This window comes from Neoarius graeffei, chromosome 3, assembly GCF_027579695.1.
Source record: "Neoarius graeffei isolate fNeoGra1 chromosome 3, fNeoGra1.pri, whole genome shotgun sequence".
Lineage (NCBI taxonomy): Eukaryota > Metazoa > Chordata > Actinopteri > Siluriformes > Ariidae > Neoarius > Neoarius graeffei.
In genome coordinates, this window is record NC_083571.1 from 38,231,050 (window position 1) to 38,250,719 (window position 19,670).

At 41.7% G+C, this 19,670-nt stretch overlaps 1 protein-coding gene across 1 annotated transcript in view; it reads left to right on the forward strand.

Annotated features, from left to right (window-relative positions):
* The window catches only part of LOC132882787 (intelectin-like), a 28,121-nt gene extending 13,089 nt beyond the window's left edge, over nucleotides 1-15,032 (forward strand). The window contains exons 4-8 of the mRNA XM_060915896.1: nucleotides 11,482-11,597; nucleotides 12,698-12,856; nucleotides 13,255-13,375; nucleotides 14,133-14,236; nucleotides 14,713-15,032. Of these exons, the coding sequence (XP_060771879.1) occupies nucleotides 11,482-11,597; nucleotides 12,698-12,856; nucleotides 13,255-13,375; nucleotides 14,133-14,236; nucleotides 14,713-14,865 (653 nt within the window). The 3' untranslated portion in view covers nucleotides 14,866-15,032. The remainder of the gene's footprint in view (nucleotides 1-11,481; nucleotides 11,598-12,697; nucleotides 12,857-13,254; nucleotides 13,376-14,132; nucleotides 14,237-14,712) is intronic.
* Nucleotides 15,033-19,670: the final 4,638 nt, after the last annotated feature.

Here is a 19,670-nt window from a genome sequence, read left to right on the forward strand (position 1 = left end):
ATGGCAAATCCGCCTGTACAACAGGGGTACGCACCTTAGGGAGTTCGCACCAGGAGATAAAGTACTCGTACTGTTGCCCACGTCGAGCTCCAAATTGATCGCCAAGTGGCAAGGACCCTTTGAGGTCACACGGCGAGTCGGGGACATTGACTACGAGGTGAGGCGAACGGACAGGGGTGGGGTGCTACAGATTTACCACCTCAATCTGCTCAAACTCTGGAACGAGGAGGACCCCGTGGTGTTGGTGTCGTTGGTTCTGGAGAAGGCGGAGCTGGGGCCGGAGGTTCAAAAGGGAACATTGACATCACTTACCTCTCCGGTCCCCTGTGGAGACCACCTCTCCCCGACCCAACTCACAGAGGTTGCCCACTTGCAGACTGAATTTTCGAACGTGTTTTCGCCCCTGCCCGGCCGCACCTGCCTCAAAGAACACCACATTGAGACGCCCCTGGGGGTGTTAGTGCGTAGCTGCCGTTACAGGCTACCCGAACAGAAGAAAAATGTGGTTCAGGAAGAACTCGAGGCCATGCTCGACATGGGCATTGTCGAGGAGTCCCACAGTGACTGGAGCAGCCCGGTGGTCTTGGTTCCCAAGGCCAACGGGTCAGTCCGGTTCTGTGTTGACTATAGAAAATTCAACGCGGTGTCTAAATTCAATGCATACCCAATGCCTCGTATTGACGAGTTGCTGGATCGACAAGGCACGGCTCGCTTTTATTCGACACTGGATTTGACAAAGGGTTATTGGCAGATCCCCTTGACTCCACTATCCCGAGAAAAAATGGCGTTTTCCACACCGTTTGTCTTAAACCAATTTGTCACACTACCTTTTGGGGTGTTTGGGGCGCCTGCTACGTTCCAGCGGCTTATGGACAGGGTCCTCCACCCCCACGCCACCTACGTGGCCGCATACTTAGACGACGACATAATCTATAGTAATGACTGGCCGCAGCATCTGCAACACCTGAGGGCTGTCCTTGGGTCGCTGAGGCAAGCGGGTCTCACAGCCAACCCGAAGAAGTGTGTGATTGGGTGGGTGGAAGTACGGTATCTGGGCTTCCACTTGGGCAATGGGCAGGTGCATCCCCAAATTAATAAGACAGCAGCGATTGTGGCCTGCCCGAGGCCCAAGACCAAAAAGGGGGTGAGACAGTTCCTGGGGCTGGCTGGATACTATCGTAGGTTTATACCTAATTATTCGGACTTCACCAGCCCGCTGACTGATCTCACTAAAAAGGGGGAACCAGATCCAGTCCAGTGGACGGACCAATGCCAGCAGGCTTTCTCTGAGGTGAAGGCTGCACTGTGTGGGGGGGCCACTGTTACACTCCCCTGACTTTTCTCGCCCCTTTATGTTGCAAATGGACTCATCGGACAGAGGGCTGGGGGCTGTTCTGTCCCAGGAGGTGGAGGGGGAGGATCACCCCGTGCTCCTGACAGCATAAAGCTGTCAGTGCGTGAGGGGCGCTACAGCACAATAGAGAAAGAGTGCCTAGCCATCAAGTGGGTGGTCTTCGCCCTCCGCTACTACCTGCTGGGATGCCCTTTCACCCTCTGTTCGGACCACGCGCCCCTCCAGTGGCTCCACTGCATGAAGGATGCCAATGTGCAGATCACCCGTTGGTATCTGGCACTCCAGGCCTTTAACTTCAAGGTGATCCACAGGCCAGGGGCACAGATGGTCATGGAGGACTTCCTCTCCCATCAAGGTGGGGGGCAGTCGGCTGCAGGCCGGATGACAGCCTGGCCTGAGTCGGGCAGTGGGGGTATGTGGCAGTGGGGGCGTGGTCAAGCATCGGCCTGTGGCCGGAGGGTGGAGTCAGGGAAGGCAAGTGGCAGAATCACTGCACCTGATGTCAATTAACCTGTGTTTGTGTGTCTGTCCCAGTGACCGAGCCCTGTATAAGGAGAGAGAGAGGAGAGGAAGGGAGCTCTCTCCCCAACCAGACAACTGATGTGTGTGTGCATGTCTGTGTGGCTGGGAGATTGTGTCAACTGAAAAGCGTCACAATAAAGAGTTTCTTGCAACTCTGTTCTGGCCTGCCGTACTTCTGTGCTCCAACCACCCGCTCAAAGTCTTACAGTATCCAAATGAGAGTCGGTCTTACCCATCAGTGTTCTCACTTCTTGAAGGCTGATCTTGTGGCCGATTGTTTTGAAACAATCTGACTTTCAGTTGTTTGTTCAGTTCTCTGTTCATTCGCTTCTTCCACGTAAGGGTGAGATATTGCTGCTGAGGCAAGCATATCCAGCTGAGAAATCAGACGGCTGCTCCACTCATTCTCCATTTTCTCCATACTGAGTACTCCGCTATTACTGCTCAGCACAGACAATTACTAAAACCCGGGATAGGACGGGACATCACCGGTTTTAGCAACAACCATGGGGAGGTCACTGCCCAAGTGATATGTCCTGTTTCATCCCGTCCCATTCCATCCTGGGTTTTAGCAACAACCTTTAGCTCTCACTCCGGGAGAACTGGTGCAACTGAACTTACTTTCCTTTTCTTGTAGTTTTCTTTTTCTTTAATTGTTGGTACTGCACCCTCTTTCAATATGGGCTTATAGCCAACGCTCCTCAACAGATCAGAGATCTCATATGAGTCTTCAGTAAAATGTGCAGAGCAGAGGAGAGACCACTTCATAGGCGCCCAATGTGCCCGTGAACTTCTCACAAAATGCATCCAAATCTTTGCAGTTTGAACATTCTTGGGCCATGAATGCAATGTAAATCCACCTTCTGTCATGTTGTTGCACCTGCCAGCAACACATCTATGTGACATGGCAATAAATTAGCTCAAAATGGAAGCTCGAAGTTGCAGTTAGCTCTGTGTTTTAGTATAACGAAAATGGCGATGAGTCCGATAGCCTTCCTGCTGTGACGTCACAGATGTCAAGGCCATTCACTCAGACCGCTACCGATATGAATCACTTTAGTCATAAAAATTACGATATTAGATTTATTATTAATGCTTAAAACTATTCCTATGACATTCTTGAGGTCTCAAGGCATTTATAAACAAAAAGTGAGTGTTCTGCGTATCTCCTTTGAAATAATTTAATGAAAAATCGGCCCTCTAATCTATTTGTTCATCGGAAGTGTTAATTAAGTTGGTTATCTACAATTCGGCGTGGGTTTGAGAAGCAAACACATTATGTATATGAAAAATACGTTGGTAGTAAGGTTGGCTCGCTTGCTGTGCCACGAGTAGAGCGCACATTCTGTGGGCATAGTGCAGGTGAAATATTCTTTCAATCAGTTTTATGTCATTTACAGTGGTGCTTGAAAGTTTGTGAACCCTTTAGAATTTTCTATATTCCTGTATAAATATGACCTAAAGTCTCATCAGATTTTCACACAAGTCCTAAAAGTAGATAAAGAGAGCCCAGTTAAACTGCGACCCTGTAGAACAGGATAAAGCAGCTAGAAATAATGAGATGAGATGAGACAAAAATATTATACTTGGTCATTTATTTATTGAGGAAAATGATCCAATATTACCTCTGTGAGTGGCAAAAGTATGTGAACCTCTAGGATTAGCAGTTAATTTGAAGGTGAAATTAGAGTCAGGTGATTTCAATCCATGGGATGACAATCAGGTGTGAGTGGGCACCCTGTTTTATTTAAAGAACAGGGATCTATCAAAGTCTGATCTTCACAACACATTTGTGGAAGTGTATTGTGGTACGGACAAAGGAGGTTTCTGAGGACCTCAGAAAAAGCATTGTTGGTGCTCATCAGGCTGGAAAAGGTTACAAAACTATCTCTAAAGAGTTTGGACTCCACCAATCCACAGTCAGACAGATTGTGTACAAATGGAGGAAATTCAAGACCATTGTTACTCTCCCCAGGAGTGGTCAACCAACAAAGATCACTCCAAGAGCAAGGCGTGTAATAGTCGGCGAGGTCACAAAGGACCCCAGGGTAACTTCTAAGCAACTGAAGGCCTCTCTCACATTGGCTAATGTTAATGTTCATGAGTCCACCATCAGGAGAACACTGAACACAGGGATGTGATTTTTCAGCGAATTCACGGAATTCCGCTTTTTTCACCTCAAAATTTGAAAAAAAAAATTTTTCAGATTTTTCGCTCAAAAATCCGCATTCATATTCTATTCGTTCCGACTTTCAGTAATTCCGTCATTGAGATGAAATGAGGTACGTGATTGGGCCATCGCTCTGTAACAACCAATGAACGCGCTTGTTAGATAGCTGTACGTAAGCTCGCTTCAAACAAAGAGTTGAAAGATGGCAACCACCGTGATTGAGCGTAAAGATGCACCTGATCATCAGTTTGGTGTGTGTGTGTGTGTGTTTTTAAAGTAAATAAACATGGGGAAGAAGAAAATCAACCCAGCTCATTTCTTTCCCCATAATAAACCTGCGAGTGGTGATGGTGTCACTGCACGTGCGACAGTTGGGTATGTTTTCACGGGGTGACGAAGGCTGCCGTGGCAACGGGGCCTCGCGCCATCTGTTGCTTCCTGGATGCGCATGCGCACGCTATGAAAGCTGTGGTGAAAAGGTTAGCATCGGAGGCTAAACCTTCTGAGGAGAAAAGAAGGGGCAGTTTTTATTTCAGTTTGTTTTAGTTACGTCCGAAGAAACAGCAGTTTAAATCACGGCTCTAGTTTACAAATCAAAATGGTTACTCAGTGAAAACAAAACAAAAGCTAGAGCGAGGCGGAGTGGTGGGAGTTTAACCCGGGAAAGTGAGTCTGTGAGGCGGCAGTGATGCTTGACCCCTCCCGCCTCCTCTCACTTTACCTCAGAGTCTCTGACAACTTCATCACAGATTATTTCACCTTTTTCACTCGTAGTTTTAATTTTCGCTCAAAACTTTTCCCACAGCGTGGATGTAAGGTAATTATACACAATTTTGATTTGTTTATTCAATATTAAAATGTTATTGCAAATAATACATACTTGCCAACTTTTCAAAATTCTCATGAGGGAGAAAAGTGCATGAAAGACATTTTCAATTGGCCGAGGGTCTGATGCGCGGTTGAAATGATAAAAACAGTGGATCCCAATTAATTGCAAACACATTTTTTGTGAATGTTTAGTGAAAAAGTGATTTTTATTCCTGCATATGAAAATCCTCAAGTGAGTGAACACTGTACAGTTCTGTATATGAGTCAATTTCACAGAAAACATGTTTTTTTTGTCCGGACGTGTTTTGTTTACATTTTGAGATTTCTAAAACCTTTTTATGGTCTCATATGATAAAACATTATCAGTTCTACCTTACATTTCAAAATTTGACTCCTTTGGTTCATAAATGTGTATTTTGTAGCAAATTTTAGGGTCAAAAATGAGCAAAAATGGCTGTCCCACTGAAAAGAGACTTTTTTTCAGACATGATTCTTAATGTTAGACAAAGGTGGAATTGAAACTTTTTCATGTTCAACGACAAGACTGTGGAAACCACAATGGACATATGATGTCACAAATTGAAAATGCCATTAAGAAAAGATATTTTTTCGATGTTTTGTTAATTTTTGTACCTGTCCCAGAGGTTTGTGTCAGTTCTGTTACCGTGATTAATTACATAACAAAAATAAATGCTCCCAAAAGCTATTATTGAAATTATTTATTGCCAAGGATCTACATATTCTCACCTTTTATATGGATGGCAGAATGAACTGAATCTGAGAATATTTACTTAAGTTCAGTTTTGGTAAGTAGTCTATGCATGACTAATTTTTTTGTCAATCCTGTTACCCTGTCTAAACGGGGTGTGCAGTAACTTAATCAAATATTAGAAGTTGCCATACATAAGAAGCAAACCGGGAGACTACCAGGAGCAATAGAGTTTAATAAATAATGGTGGATGAATTCTTATGTTGCATCATGTTTGTTTGAAAAGGCACATTTAGGTATGTTCAACTTCTACAGTAATAAGTATAAATTTTGTTTTTCCTTATACAATTTTCTATTCTAATGCAGATGATTTAATTTAGAATGACATTTTTAGGTTTCATGTTTTGGCTTTTTGTCAGTTAAGAATCATTGAATTTACTATAGGGGCTCAGAGTTGCATGTTGACCATTAAATTGGCTTGAATTTGTTAATCATGACAAGTTTTTTCTTGTGTGTTTGCTTGCCATTTTAGTGCAATTTTTAAGTCAGAAAACCCCACAACCCAGGAGCTTTGGGGGGCTTCGCCCCCCTTATCCCCCCACCAGGGCGCTGCCCTGGACCAGCTGGACCAGCCCCCAGACCCCCGGCTAAAATTTTCAGATAATTTCACCAGCCCCAAATCACATCCCTGTGAACAACAACAATGGGGTGTCCATGGCAGGGTTGCAAGGAGAAAGTCACTGCTCTCCAAAAAGAACATTGCTGCTCGTCTGCAGTTTGCTAAAGATCACATGGACAAGCCAGAAGGCTCTTGGAAAAATGTTTTGTGGACAAATGAGACCAAAATAGAACTTTTTGGTTTAAATGAGAAGCGTTATTTTTGGAGAAAGGAAAACCCTGCATTCCAGCATAAGAACCTTATCCCATCTGTGAAACATGGTGGCTGTAGTATCATGGTTTGGGCCTGTTTTGCTGCATCTGGGCCAGGACGGCTTGCCATCATTGATGGAACAATGAATTCTGAATTATACCAGTGAATTCTAAAGGAAAATGTCAGGGCATCTGTCCATGAACTGAATCTCAAGAGAAGGTGGGTCATGCAGCAAGACAACAACCCTAAGCACACAAGTCATTCTACCAAAGAATGGTTAAAGAAGAATAAAGTTAATGTTTTGGAATGGCCAAGTCAAAGTCCTGACCTTAATCTAATTGAAATGTTGTGGAAGGACCTGAAGCAAGCAGTTCATGTGAGGAAACCCACCAACATCCCAGAGTTGAAGCTGTTCTGGACGGAGGAACGGGCTAAAATTCCTCCAAGCCCATGTGCAGGACTGATCAACAGTTACCGGAAATGTTTAGTTGCAGTTATTGCTGCACAAGGTGGTCACACCAGATACTGAAAGCAAAGGTTCACATACTTTTGCCACTTACAGATATGTAATATTGGATCATTTTCCTCAATAAATAAATGCCCAAGTATAATATTTTTGCCTCATTTGTTTGACTGGGTTCTCTTTATCTACTTTTCAGACTAGTTTGAAAATCTGATGATGTTTTAGGTCATATTTATGCAGAAATATAGAAAATTCTAAAGGGTTCACAAACTTTCAAGCACCACTGTCAGTTATTTGCTCACCACGTCGTATATTTTGAATGCCTTAGTTAATGTGCATGTGACGTAATGTGTTATTTTCAGTCTTGGAGTATGATTTTGACACAGTAGTTTCATTCATTCATTTTTGCACAAGAATATCATTTCTATAGGGAAAAAATGTTTTTGTATATTGATCTGAAAGGGTGGTGGAGCCAGCAGCCAATAAAGTGTTGACAAGTCTCAGCCACAATCCAGAACCCCTGTCTCTGGTGCTTCATTCTCTCCCCACTCATCATCCCATCACAACAATAAAACACAACGCAGAGTACCTGGATGTGTAGGGAGGCTTCAGCACATCAGAGAGGGTTATATTTATCTAACCTTCATCCAAAACTTCTCTAATGTTTATCTAACCTTTCTCTAACATATATCTAACTTTCATCTAATGGTCCTCTATCATTTATCTAACCTTCGTCCAGCATTCCTCTAAAGTTTATCTCAACTTCATCTAACAGAGGCTCCAACTCTCCCGCCGTGGGCGGGAGATCTCCTGCTTTAGGGAGCATTTAGAAAATCCTCCTGACTTCCCACTGACAACATAAAAATCTCCTGCCTGCCCTTACTACACATGATTAGTTAAAAAAATATAGAACTTGATCATGGCTGTAGCCAGCTATGAGGCCCCCACGATCCGGACCTCGGTCATTTTTAAGAGCTGAAAATACATTTGTACGCTAAATATTCGACTGGATGAATAAAAAATAGAATAAGATTAAAACGTCTCCATAAAAACTGCATTGTTAATTATGTTAAACATTGATTCTGTCTTCTGTGTCTGTTACGTGTGCGCGGCTCTGAGACCAAGAACACAAAAACGAATGAGCACGCGACTCGCTGGAGGAACGCAGTGCAGTAGACATGGGGTTTTCATGGTAACCATCAGCGCACTTTCATCAAGCTGTTAAATTTACATTTTCGAAGCAGCGCAGTTTTGTCCTCATTGCTTGGGCCAGATCAAACCATTAAACAAGCTTAAATTATTCTTACTCTTGCCACATACATGATTTTTTTTTTTCAAAACTGATGATATTCAGTTCAAACATCATTAAAAGTAATTTCAGGAATAGATCTCTTGTGTAGAAGGTCCGGGTTTGCGCCCCGTGGCCGGCGAGGGCCTTTCTGTGCGGAGTTTGCATGTTCTCCCCGTGTCCGCGTGGGTTTCCTCCGGGTGCTCCGGTTTCCCCCACAGTCCAAAGACATGCAGGTTAGGTTAACTGGTGACTCTAAATTGACCGTAGGTGTGAATGTGAGTGTGAATGGGTGTCTGTGTCAGCCCTGTGATGATCTGGCGACTTGTCCAGGGTGTACCCCGCCTTTCGCCCGTAGTCAGCTGGGATAGGCTCCAGCTTGCCTGCGACCCTGTTGATCAGGATAAAGCGGCTAGAGATAATGAGATGAGATGAGATCTCTTGTGTGGCATGTAATTCACCCCTCTCATTTAAATATGTTGAACATTTTTCGGCGCGCGCTTTGCGCATCACGGACCTCGTGATTTTAAAATGCTGGCTATGGCCCTGAACTTGATCCGTTTATGTTGACGAAAATCAATAGTTGACTTTCCGCTTTTCGTGTGTCTAACATTGTATGGGTGGACTTGTGTGTGCCCCACGGTTTATGCCGATTCCCCAATGGAACTTTGTTTCATTATCTCATTCAAGAGAACATAAAGTTATAGTGCAGCGGTTAATTGCATATTTCATAAGAATCCTTCAAATGGTGACACAAGCATGAAATTCTCCACAAATATGCTTTAATGTCCTCTCTTTTAGAAAAGGGTCCTGGCCACACCAAAAATTCAAGATGGCCGCCATTTTCCAAGATGGCTGCCCGAATGTGACAATTTTTTGTTATTTTCCCTCTTTTCTTAATTTAATTTTCCAAGTGAATCATGTTTATGCTCTTATATGCTAATTTTACAGATTTTGTTGTCTCTGATATAAATTTACGAAGGTTAGCCTTCAATGTGGTGCCCAAAATGGCTGCTACTCCTTGAAAATTATGATTTATCCATTGTAAATTGAGCATATTTAACACACACATGCAATCGTTTCTGGATGTGGATCTTGGTTGGTGTGGTGCAGATCCCATTCAACCGTTTTTTTATAAACTACAGTTGTGACTGTGATTGCAATTAAAAAAAAAAAAAGGGCATACTCTTTCATGCGTTCACAGGCTGTGATATAGTGTCAGCTTTCAGAAACAAGGGAAAGAAGACTGCCTGGCAGACCTGGGATATCTTCCCAGAAGTCTCCCCTGTGTTCTCCAAACTGAGTCAGTACCCTCTCACAGTGCAACAGAGCGACCTTGACATCCTGGAGAAGTTTGTCATATTTATGTATGACAGATCCAGCACGGCTGCCACTGTAGATGAGGCGAGGCTCGAATTATTTGCCAGGAAACAACGACCTTATGAGGCCATCCCGCCAACCAAAGCCGCTCTTCTCCAACATACCAAGCGTGCTGCCTACCAGGCCGGTTGTGTGTGGGGCCAGGCAACCCTGTGTCAGCCTGAACCTGAGAGTCCTGCTGACTGGGGATGGCAGAAGTCTGGTGAACAGTGGCACGTTTTCTGGACGGCCAATGCTCCCATAGCCAAGAGCTGTGAGCAACTGACCAAATGTGGTTGCAAAACCAGCTGCCGTGGTAGATGCAAGTGCTTCAGGCTGGGCCTTGTGTGCACAGCACTCTGCTCCTGCAAATGTGAACTGTAGATAAATTTTGCGCATTGATTTTGTTTGTCTTTTGGTGGATGGCATGCGTTGTCAGACCATCACTTTTGGGATTATTGTGACTTCCTACAGCCTAAAGGTTTTTTATATAGTTGCAAATAAGTTAGAGTTAAGTTAGTCATAAGTGTTTAGAGTTAAGTGTTAGAGTTAAGTGTTAAGTGTGTTTTAGAGTTAAGTGTGTTTTAGAGTTAAGTGTGTTTTAGAGTTAAGTGTGTTTTAGAGTTAAGTTAGTCATAAGTGTTTTATAGTTATAAGATATGTGTAAGATTGTGTAACAGTATTACTAATGTAGATATTAAGATAACACTAGAGGGCAGTAACAGATACGAGATAAGATAACATAGAAGTTATAGATGTCACTGTAAGTAAAACAAATCGAATCCTGTTGCTTTCTTTTCAATGCAGTTCAATGCAATTAAATTTTTTTTTTTGGTTATCTTCGCTGATTGCGCATAATAGAACAACATTTTCTTCTCTTCTTTATTTTCTCTGGGGCTGGAGCCAGGTTCGCCTGGTTTGGTGGCCCCATGATAACTGGGCTGTGCCCAGTGCCACTGCTGGTCTGTGGCTGGATACGGAGCAGGCAGAGCTGGGCTCTCCTAGCTCCGATAGTTTAGGTTGGACTTGGAGGTCTTCTTTGTTTAAATCTTGAATGACATGGTAGATTGTGGGAAACAGTTCATGATCACAATCCCATGATTTAAAGTTCATTTAAATGGAAAAAGCATGTTTATTTCAACAGATATATGGTCTCGGTGTGAGATTGCCAGATACTGATGGCGGCCATCTTGAAAAAAGGTCGCCATCTTGAATTTTCACGTGGCCAGGATCCTAATCTGAAAGAGTATATCCAGGAGGGTATCTGTGCAAAATTTCATGCTTGTGTCACCATTTGAAGGATTTTTTTAGGTATCTGCTCCACTACTAATGTTCATCTAACCTTCATCGAACATTTCTCTAACTTTTATCTCATGTTCATCTAACTTCCATCTAACACTCTGTCACACTTCCCTGAGGTGGGATAATGAGGAACTGGAGACAGGCACTACAATCCAAGGTGTACTTTTAATTTTAATGTTCATTTTTCAGTGCCTACTATATCTACACACACACACACGTTCTCTCTCTCTCTCATTACTGGCCATCTAAAAGACACACAGAGACACACATTCATGGACAGCCAGGAATTAGACACAGGTGTAACTCGTCACATGTTACCTGCTGGTTCAACCTGACTCCTTGGCATTCATAGCCGATGCTCGACCACACCCTCACTGTCACACGCTCATCTGACATTTATCTCATGTTTGTCTAATGCTCCTCTAACATTTATCTAATGTTCATCTAACTTTCATCTAAAATTCCTCTAACATTTTTCTAATGTTCTTCTTACCTTCATCTAATGCTCATCTAACGTTTATCTAACCTTGAACTAACGCTCCTTTAATGTTTATCTAATGTTCATCTAACCTTGATCTAATGTTCCTGTAACGTTTATCTAACTCTAATGTAAAGGTGATCGCTGGTCCAGTCAGCAGGGTGGAAGTCCATATGTACCTGAGGGAGACGGATCGTGGAGTAACACCGTCACATTTGGCACTGCAGAAGCTGCAACCAGTGATGACTTCAAGGTCCAAATCAAAAGAAATAAACACACAAACCTAAACAAATGAGAATATGGAATAAATATCATTAAAGTATGTTAAAATTTACAATAATAAGTGTTGCCAGGCAAAACAAACCTCGCCCAGTAGCACTTATGATGAATATGAAGGAAGATATCACGAAAAAAAATAGGTATCCTATGGGTCCATGTGGCTACTGCTTATAAATAAAATTGTTTTCTGATCCCATGTCCAGACAGTAAATATAGCATATATATTTACTCTCTGAGGCATTAGCCACAAAAATGAAGCATAATCCAAAAATGAACAATTTAAAATCACAAAAGTAAAATATACCAAGTGTCTGTACTTTATATTATTCTACTCTTACCTCTTACAGTTTTCAAACTGAAACCTTTGAACCAAGGCTGACATACACACGCTGTCGCCATGACCGAAACTCTTATTTCCAGGAAATGGCCCGGCGCTAGAGCTCAGTGGAACACATTTTCCCTCTGTAATAAGCATAAACATGTCTGAAAGTGATTTCTTTAGTCTAGTCCATTTATTTATAATTAATTTATAACAATAAATCAACAGAGCGAGGAAGTTTTTATCAGTGGGATTTGAAAGTGGGTGTGGACAAAACCCCTGCTTTTGCATATGTAAATGAACCAAGAAACCATCCAATGACAGCACTGTGTATGCAAATCAGGCAGGTAGGGATCCAATCAGTGTGTTTGTGGGAGGAGTCTTTCTGAGGCACCGCTCCTGCAGTCTGAAGTCAGAGCTTTTTTTTTTTTTTAACCTTTTTGATCACTGTGGCCTTGACCTTGACCGGATAACCCTCAAAATGTTGGAAGTTCTATTTGAGACCAATGCCCATCTATCATGAAAGTTTCATGAAGATTGGACCAGCCGTTTTCCCCTAATATCGTTAACAATAAAACCCAAACGAAAACAATGCCTCACCCCCTGGTGGACTCCATCCCAGGTGAGGTAACAACAACAGTGAGTTCCATAAATACATTAATTAATGTTAAATACAAACATCATTCCATCCATATGAGGAAATTCTGATATGATGAGACGATTCTTCTTCTTCATCTTTGTACTTTATACCACAGAATCCTGGGTATTATGACATTGCAGCGGAGGACGTGGCAGTGTGGCACGTTCCAAATAACGAGCGAGTGGATCGTTGGAAACCAACATCATTCCTGCGCTACCACACGGAGAACAGATTCCTGAGGAGCTACGGACGAAACCTCTACAATCTCTTCAAGGTAACAGAACTTTCACTCCTGGAAGGTTCACTTTAGAAATGTTGTGTCCTGTTGCCATTAGCTCTGATTTAATGTCTTCTAATGCTAATCTAACTCTAATCCAACACCAGTCTAACGTTCATCTAACATTCCTCTAATGCTCTTAGGCTCCCCCCACACACATTTAACCTTCATTTAACACTCATATAAACCTTATATAACATTCATCTAACACTCATATAACCTTCATCTAACACTTATATAAACCTAATATAACATTCATCTAAAACTCAGATAACTTTTATATAACACTTATAAAATGTTCGTCTAACAGTTATATAACTAGATATATTTCCCATGAATTTATATCACAGTATATTTCCAGTATTTATATGAATTCTGTATTCTCCGGTTTCCAGCAATTCCCAGTGAAGTACAATGTCGGAAGCTGCCCTGCTAACCACGGTCCATCTGTTCCTGTAGTGTACGATGTTGGAGATGCCAAATCCAATCTTAACCTGTACCCACCCAACATCAGACGTGGGTATATAAAATAAAAATGGAAAGTAAATGAAAAACCACAATGGGGAAACAAATTGCACCCCTGCTGATGAGAACCACAATTTATTTTCCAAGAAATTAATTTTACTGCCTTTCATCACATTTTCAGTTAATTGTCAAACAGCAGCAGGCTACGAACTAAACACATGAAGAAGTATGTTATATTAAGGAAGTGGTGTTTTCTAGCATAGCTTTAGCAGGAAGAATGATTGACATGCCAGTTGGGCTGAGCTTCGAACCACCACAATACTGCACTCAACAGGAAGCACAGAAATATATCAGAGTATTACACATTGTGTGAGACATTCTGTTTAGTGCAGACTGTTAGCTCGATAGCATAGCATTAAGACTCACAGTGAAGTTTTCCTGGTTACCATGACAACCTGACCACTGCCTCCCAAACCATCAAACTAGAAAGTATATGGAAATAATACAGCAGTAAAACAAATTTGCTCTGTTCGAAATGTTTTGCCTCAACATCACAAATATTAGATGATTGTTGCCATGGTAACATTGTATTCTGACAGATTTCGCTAGTTTATCAGCAGATATTTAAATAACTAGCTAATTTAGCTAATGCTTTTGATAATAGGTTGTTAGGACTGGATGGAGGACATGGGGACACTTCTTAATTTAATGGAATATTCATATTTATTCCTAAACCTCAGGGATTAAAGGTCATTATTTTACACTGAATATTTTAACAAATTAAAAATATATCTTCATGTTTCTCCAGCATATTCTGAACCTGGATTCATCACATTCCGTGCGATAAACACGGAAAGGGCAGCGACGGCAATCTGCTCAGGACTCAAACCCAAAAACTGCCACACTGAACACGTGAGAATTAAATCTGTTCTGTTCACACAGCGATTAAAAGAAGACTTTAAACCAGGAGACTGGTATTTATGAGGCTCTAATTAATATTATTAATATTATTGAAGCTCCAGGGTGTTTCTGAGATACAGTCTGTCTCTTTAGGAAGATATCTGCCCCATGAGATCCTTATTCTGTCCAAATTTAAAGGCAACATTCAGAGACACCATGACTAAAGCACCACTTTATCTGAGGAGTCATTTACACATGTAAATTAATCAGTCTGGAATCATTTATGGTTGCAACTGAATCAAATGAGTCATTTGCACACATAAATGAATAAATTTGGAATCACTTGCACATGTAAATGTATCAAATGAGTCATTTGCAAATGTAAATGAATGAACCGAGGAATTATTTGCATACTCGATATTCCATGTTTTAAATGTGAAGCTGGTGTGTGTGTGTGTGTGTGTGTGTGTGTGTGTGTGTGTGAATAGTTTTGTATTGGAGGAGGTGGACATTTTCCTGAAGGATCTCCGAGGCAGTGTGGAGATTTCACGGCTTTTGACTGGAGTGGTTATGGCACTCATGTCGGCTGGAGCGCCAGTAAGCAGGTGACCGAGGCGGCAGTGCTCATCTTCTACCGCTGAGAGAGAACGTTGCAGAACCAACAGCACACAATACACACATCAGTATAGCCTTAATTACTGCATGACTGGGTGTGCAAAAGATTTATAAAGTTCATTCCCATAGAATTTACCAAATCTTTAAGAATTTATTTCCGGATGTTTGGTGCAGGTCATGTTTTTCTCTCTCTCTTCTGATTTGGATCAGATTTTAAAAAGTGATGCACTATTACAGGGTGAGAATCAAGTTCAATCCTCATTATATGATGAAAGTAGTTACAGTTTCTTGTATTCTCTTGGATTTATCTGCATTTACTCCTTTCCATTTCTGCTGACGGAGTTGACACTGAGACGTGTGTCTCCTCAATTCTGCCCTGAATCCTGATGTTATGAAATAATAAAGTTTTGAGCATTGCTCTTGGGTGTTGGTCAGTGATTTATTTACAGAATGATTTAACTGGTGAAAGTTTTAGTAATTAACTTGATGTCTGTATTAATAATATTTCTCACCACATGCACAAGAACAAGCCTGTAATTATTTTAGATCGAGTAAATATTGATCTTGTAGCTTGTCATGATGGTCCTGTAACTGATCATATCATTACAATAGCATTACATAAAACCATACAGGAGCTGTAAAACACTGCGTTCTTCTAAATAAAAGGGATCAAACACGGTTTTAGTAACTGGCCTCATCGTCGCATGGGTTGGACAGAAATAAATTTAAAAATAAAAATAGTCACCAATGAAGTCATGAACTCCTCTTCAGCGTGTTCATTATACTGAATGTCCAAACAGATTCAACATGTATCACCTAGACAACTCATAACCACAAGATGTCAGCAGCAAATCCTTTAAGTCCTGTAAGTTATCATGGATTAGATTTGTTTGTCCAGAACATCCCACAGATGCTTCAGCACCTTGAACTCTTTGTCATGTTCCTCAAACCATTCCTGAACATTTTTACTTGGTCTGTAACAGTGTTCAGGTAGGTGATAAGTGTCAAAGTAATGTCCAGATGAACACCAGGACCCAAGGTTTCCAGCAGAACATTGTCCAAAGAATCACACTGCGTCCACCAGCTCGCCTTCTTCCTAGAGTGTATCCTGGTGCCATCTCTTCTCCAGGTAAGTGATTCACACACACCCCACTGTCCACATGATGGAAATAAATAAATAAATAAATAAATAAAAGATTAATCAGACCAGGTCTCCTTCTTCTATTGCTCTTTGGTCCAGTTGTGATGCTCACATGTCCAGTGTAGGTGCTACAGTGGTGCACAGGGGTCAGTATGGGCCCTCTGACTGATCTGCAGCTACGCAGCTCCAAATGCAGCAAGCTGTGATACTCTGGGTGTTCTGACTCCTTTCTGTGAGAGCCAGCATTCACTTCTTCAGCAGTTTGTAGCTCTTCTGTGGGATCGGCTCAGACAGGCTAGCCTTCACTCCCTATGTGTATCAATGAGCCATGGTACAGAAATACTGTGTTTTACACAGTGCATCTCTTACACCACTGCCTGCATTTTACTGGAAAATACACAGAAGCTTAATGTTTGATGTGTATTAATAGCCCATATTTAACAGTAATATTATAAAAGCATACACAATACATAAGGCGGCATGGTGGTGCAGTGGTCATCATTGTCACCTCACAGCAAGAAGGTTCTGGGTTTGAACCCCATGGCTGATGGGGGCCTTTCTGTGTGGAGTTTGCATGTTCTCCCTGTGTCTGCCTGGGTTTCCTCTGGGTGCTCCAGTTTCCCTCAGAGACAATGCAGATTAGTTAAAATACCCAGCCACTAGGGTTGCACAAGCCAGTGTATACTTCGTACTGGTCTCAAGCCCAGATAGATTGGGGAGGATTGCATCAGGAAGGACATCCAGTTTAAAACCTATGTCAAATCAAATGCGGAAAAGATCTGCTGCAGTGACCCCGAACAGGAGCAGCCAAAAGAAGAAGAAGACTATTGATGGGTTTCAGTCACATGACTTTTCTTAGCGGTTTTATCTGAAGTGAAATAGCTTGTGGTCTAAATGGCTGCCGTAGTGCAAACAACTAGCAATAACTTATCAGAGTATGCTCGTAATCTAGAAACCACTGCTCACTTCAGATATATTCAGAAGATTGCTATGTGCAATGGAATAGACCCCTACAGTCTAGGAAAGAAGGATTTGCCATTCAACATCAAAAACTACCCTTCAGTTGCGTTCCCTGACATCTCGAACTATCTGGTGCTGCAAACATCCTTCTACGCCAAAAAACTGTGGAAAGCGTGGAAGAGTGTGGAGGGCTGCTGCAAGTTGAAGTGTAAACAAACAACAGTTCGCTTGATTCTCACTTGTGTTCGCTCTTATTCACAAAGATCATCAGAAACCCCTTTAAAGACCTGGATCTTAGTTAAACAAGATGGAGAAGTGATCACGGATCATTGTAACTGTATGGCTGAGTAAGAATTTTGTCATGACCTTCATGCATATGGACTTTGTGAGGAGTGAGGAGTAAACAAAGAAACAGCTGGGGACATTAGTGCTTCATGACTAAAAAAGTACTGTCAAGTAATGACACATAGCAAGAAAAGTAATTGGAAAACACTAAGGACATAGCTGAGAGGGATATACAAACCTTTCACGATGTGATCACTGCAAACTTGAGCATTCTTCGACTCGGCTCCCTTTGATTTCAGTGAGAGGTTCAAAAGCTACCCTTCTCAACATCTTTTTGTGAAATCCTGTGTTCGTTCACCCTTTTTTATGATTTCACGGGGAACCCTGAAGAAACTTTTATCAGTTTCACAGTTTGAGTGATTCAAACAACCTAAAACAACACAAGTGTAAGGCATTTTTCATGCAAGCAATGCACCTTCTCCATAAAAATGCTTTGTCAACTGAGCTTTGGTAGACCACCAGCTAAAGTTTTGAATAACTAATGAGGCGGAAGTGATGTCACGTGAAACCCAGCAATAAAAGCATACACAAGGGCTGGCTGTTAATTGTACAGCAAAAATATGACTGAGTGTCTTTCTGTTTTACTGAACATGACTGTAAATAATCCACAGTCTGTAAAATATACAGACAGGGAATTCATGTGATAAACTGTGCTTAATGAACCTTTTATTGAGTCAGACAGTAAAACACAGAACCCTAGACAGACTCAAACCCTCAACCTCACTGAACCTCCCTGGTGCTTTATTTACTTTGGCATGCACATGACATAGCATGTGATCCTCACAACTTCCACTGCAGCAGCAGGAGGAGGAACCAGAAGTGTTTCTCATGGATGTGGAAAAAAAGGGAAAAAGACGAAATCTGTGGAACTGGAAAAGCAGGCCGGAAAATCTGTGAACGATATGGGATCAACAGTGGTGCTTGAAAGTTTGTGAACCCTTTAGAATTTTCTCTATTTCTGCATAAACATAACCTAAAATCTCATCAGATTTTCACACAAGTCCTAAAAGTAGATAAAGAGAACCCGGTTAAATAAATGAGATAAAAATATTATACTTGGTTATTTATTTATTGAGGAAAATAATCCAATATTACATATCTGTGAGTGGCAAAAGTGTGTGAATATTTGCTTTCAGTATCTGGTATGATCCCCTTGTGCAGCAATAACTGCAACTGAACATTTCCAGTAACTGTTGATCAGTCCTGTACACTGGCTTGGAGGAATTTTAGCCCATTCCTCCATACAGAATAGCTTCAACTCTGGGATGTTGGTGGGTTTCCTCATATGAACTGCTCACTTCAGGTCCTTCCACAACATTTTGTTTGGATTAAGGTCAGGACTTTGACTTGGCCATTCCAAAACATTAACTTTATTATTCTTTAACAATTCTTTGGTAGAACAACTTGTGTGCTTAGGGTCGTTGTCTTGCTGCATGACCCACCTTCTCTTGAGATTCAGTTCGTGGACAGATGTCCTGACATTTTCCTTTAGAATCTGCTGGTATAATTCAGAAATCATTGTTCCATCAATGATGGCAAGCTGTCCTGGCCCAGATGCAGCAAAACAGGCCCAAACCATGATACTACCACCACCATGTTTCACAGATGGGATAAGGTTCTTATGCTGGAATGCAGTGATTTCCTTTCTCCAAACATAATGCTTCTCATTTAAACCAAAAAGTTCTAATTTGGTCTCATCCATCCACAAAATATTTTTCAATAGCCTTCTGGCTTGTCCATGTGATCTTTCGCAAACTGCAGACGAGCAACAATGTTCTTTTTGGAGAGCAGTGGCTTTCTCCTTGCAACCCTGTCATGCACACCACTGTTGTTCAGTGTTGTCCTGATGGTGGACTTATGAACATTAACCTTAGCCAATGTGAGAGAGGCCTTCAGTTGCTTAGAAGTTACCCTGGGGTCCTTTGTGACCTCACCGACTATTACATGCCTTGCTCTTGGAGTGATCTTTGTTGGTCAACTACTCCTGGGGAGGGTAACAATGGTCTTGAATTTCCTCCATTTGTACACAATCTGTCTGACTGTGGATTGGTGGAGTCCAAACTCTTTAGAGATGGTTTTGTAATCTTTTCCAGCCTGATGAGCATCAACAAGCCTTTTTCTGAGGTCCTCAGAAATCTCCTTTCTTCGTGCCATGACACACCCACAAACATGTCTTGTGAAGATCAGGCTTTGATAGATCCCTGTTCTTTAAATAAAACAGGATGTCCACTCACACCTGATTGTCATCCCATTGATTGAAAACACCTGACTCTAATTTCACCTTCAAATTAACTGCTAATCCTAGAGGTTCACATACTTTTGCCACTCACATATATGTAATATTGGAATATTTTCCTCAATAAATAAATGACCAAGGATAATATT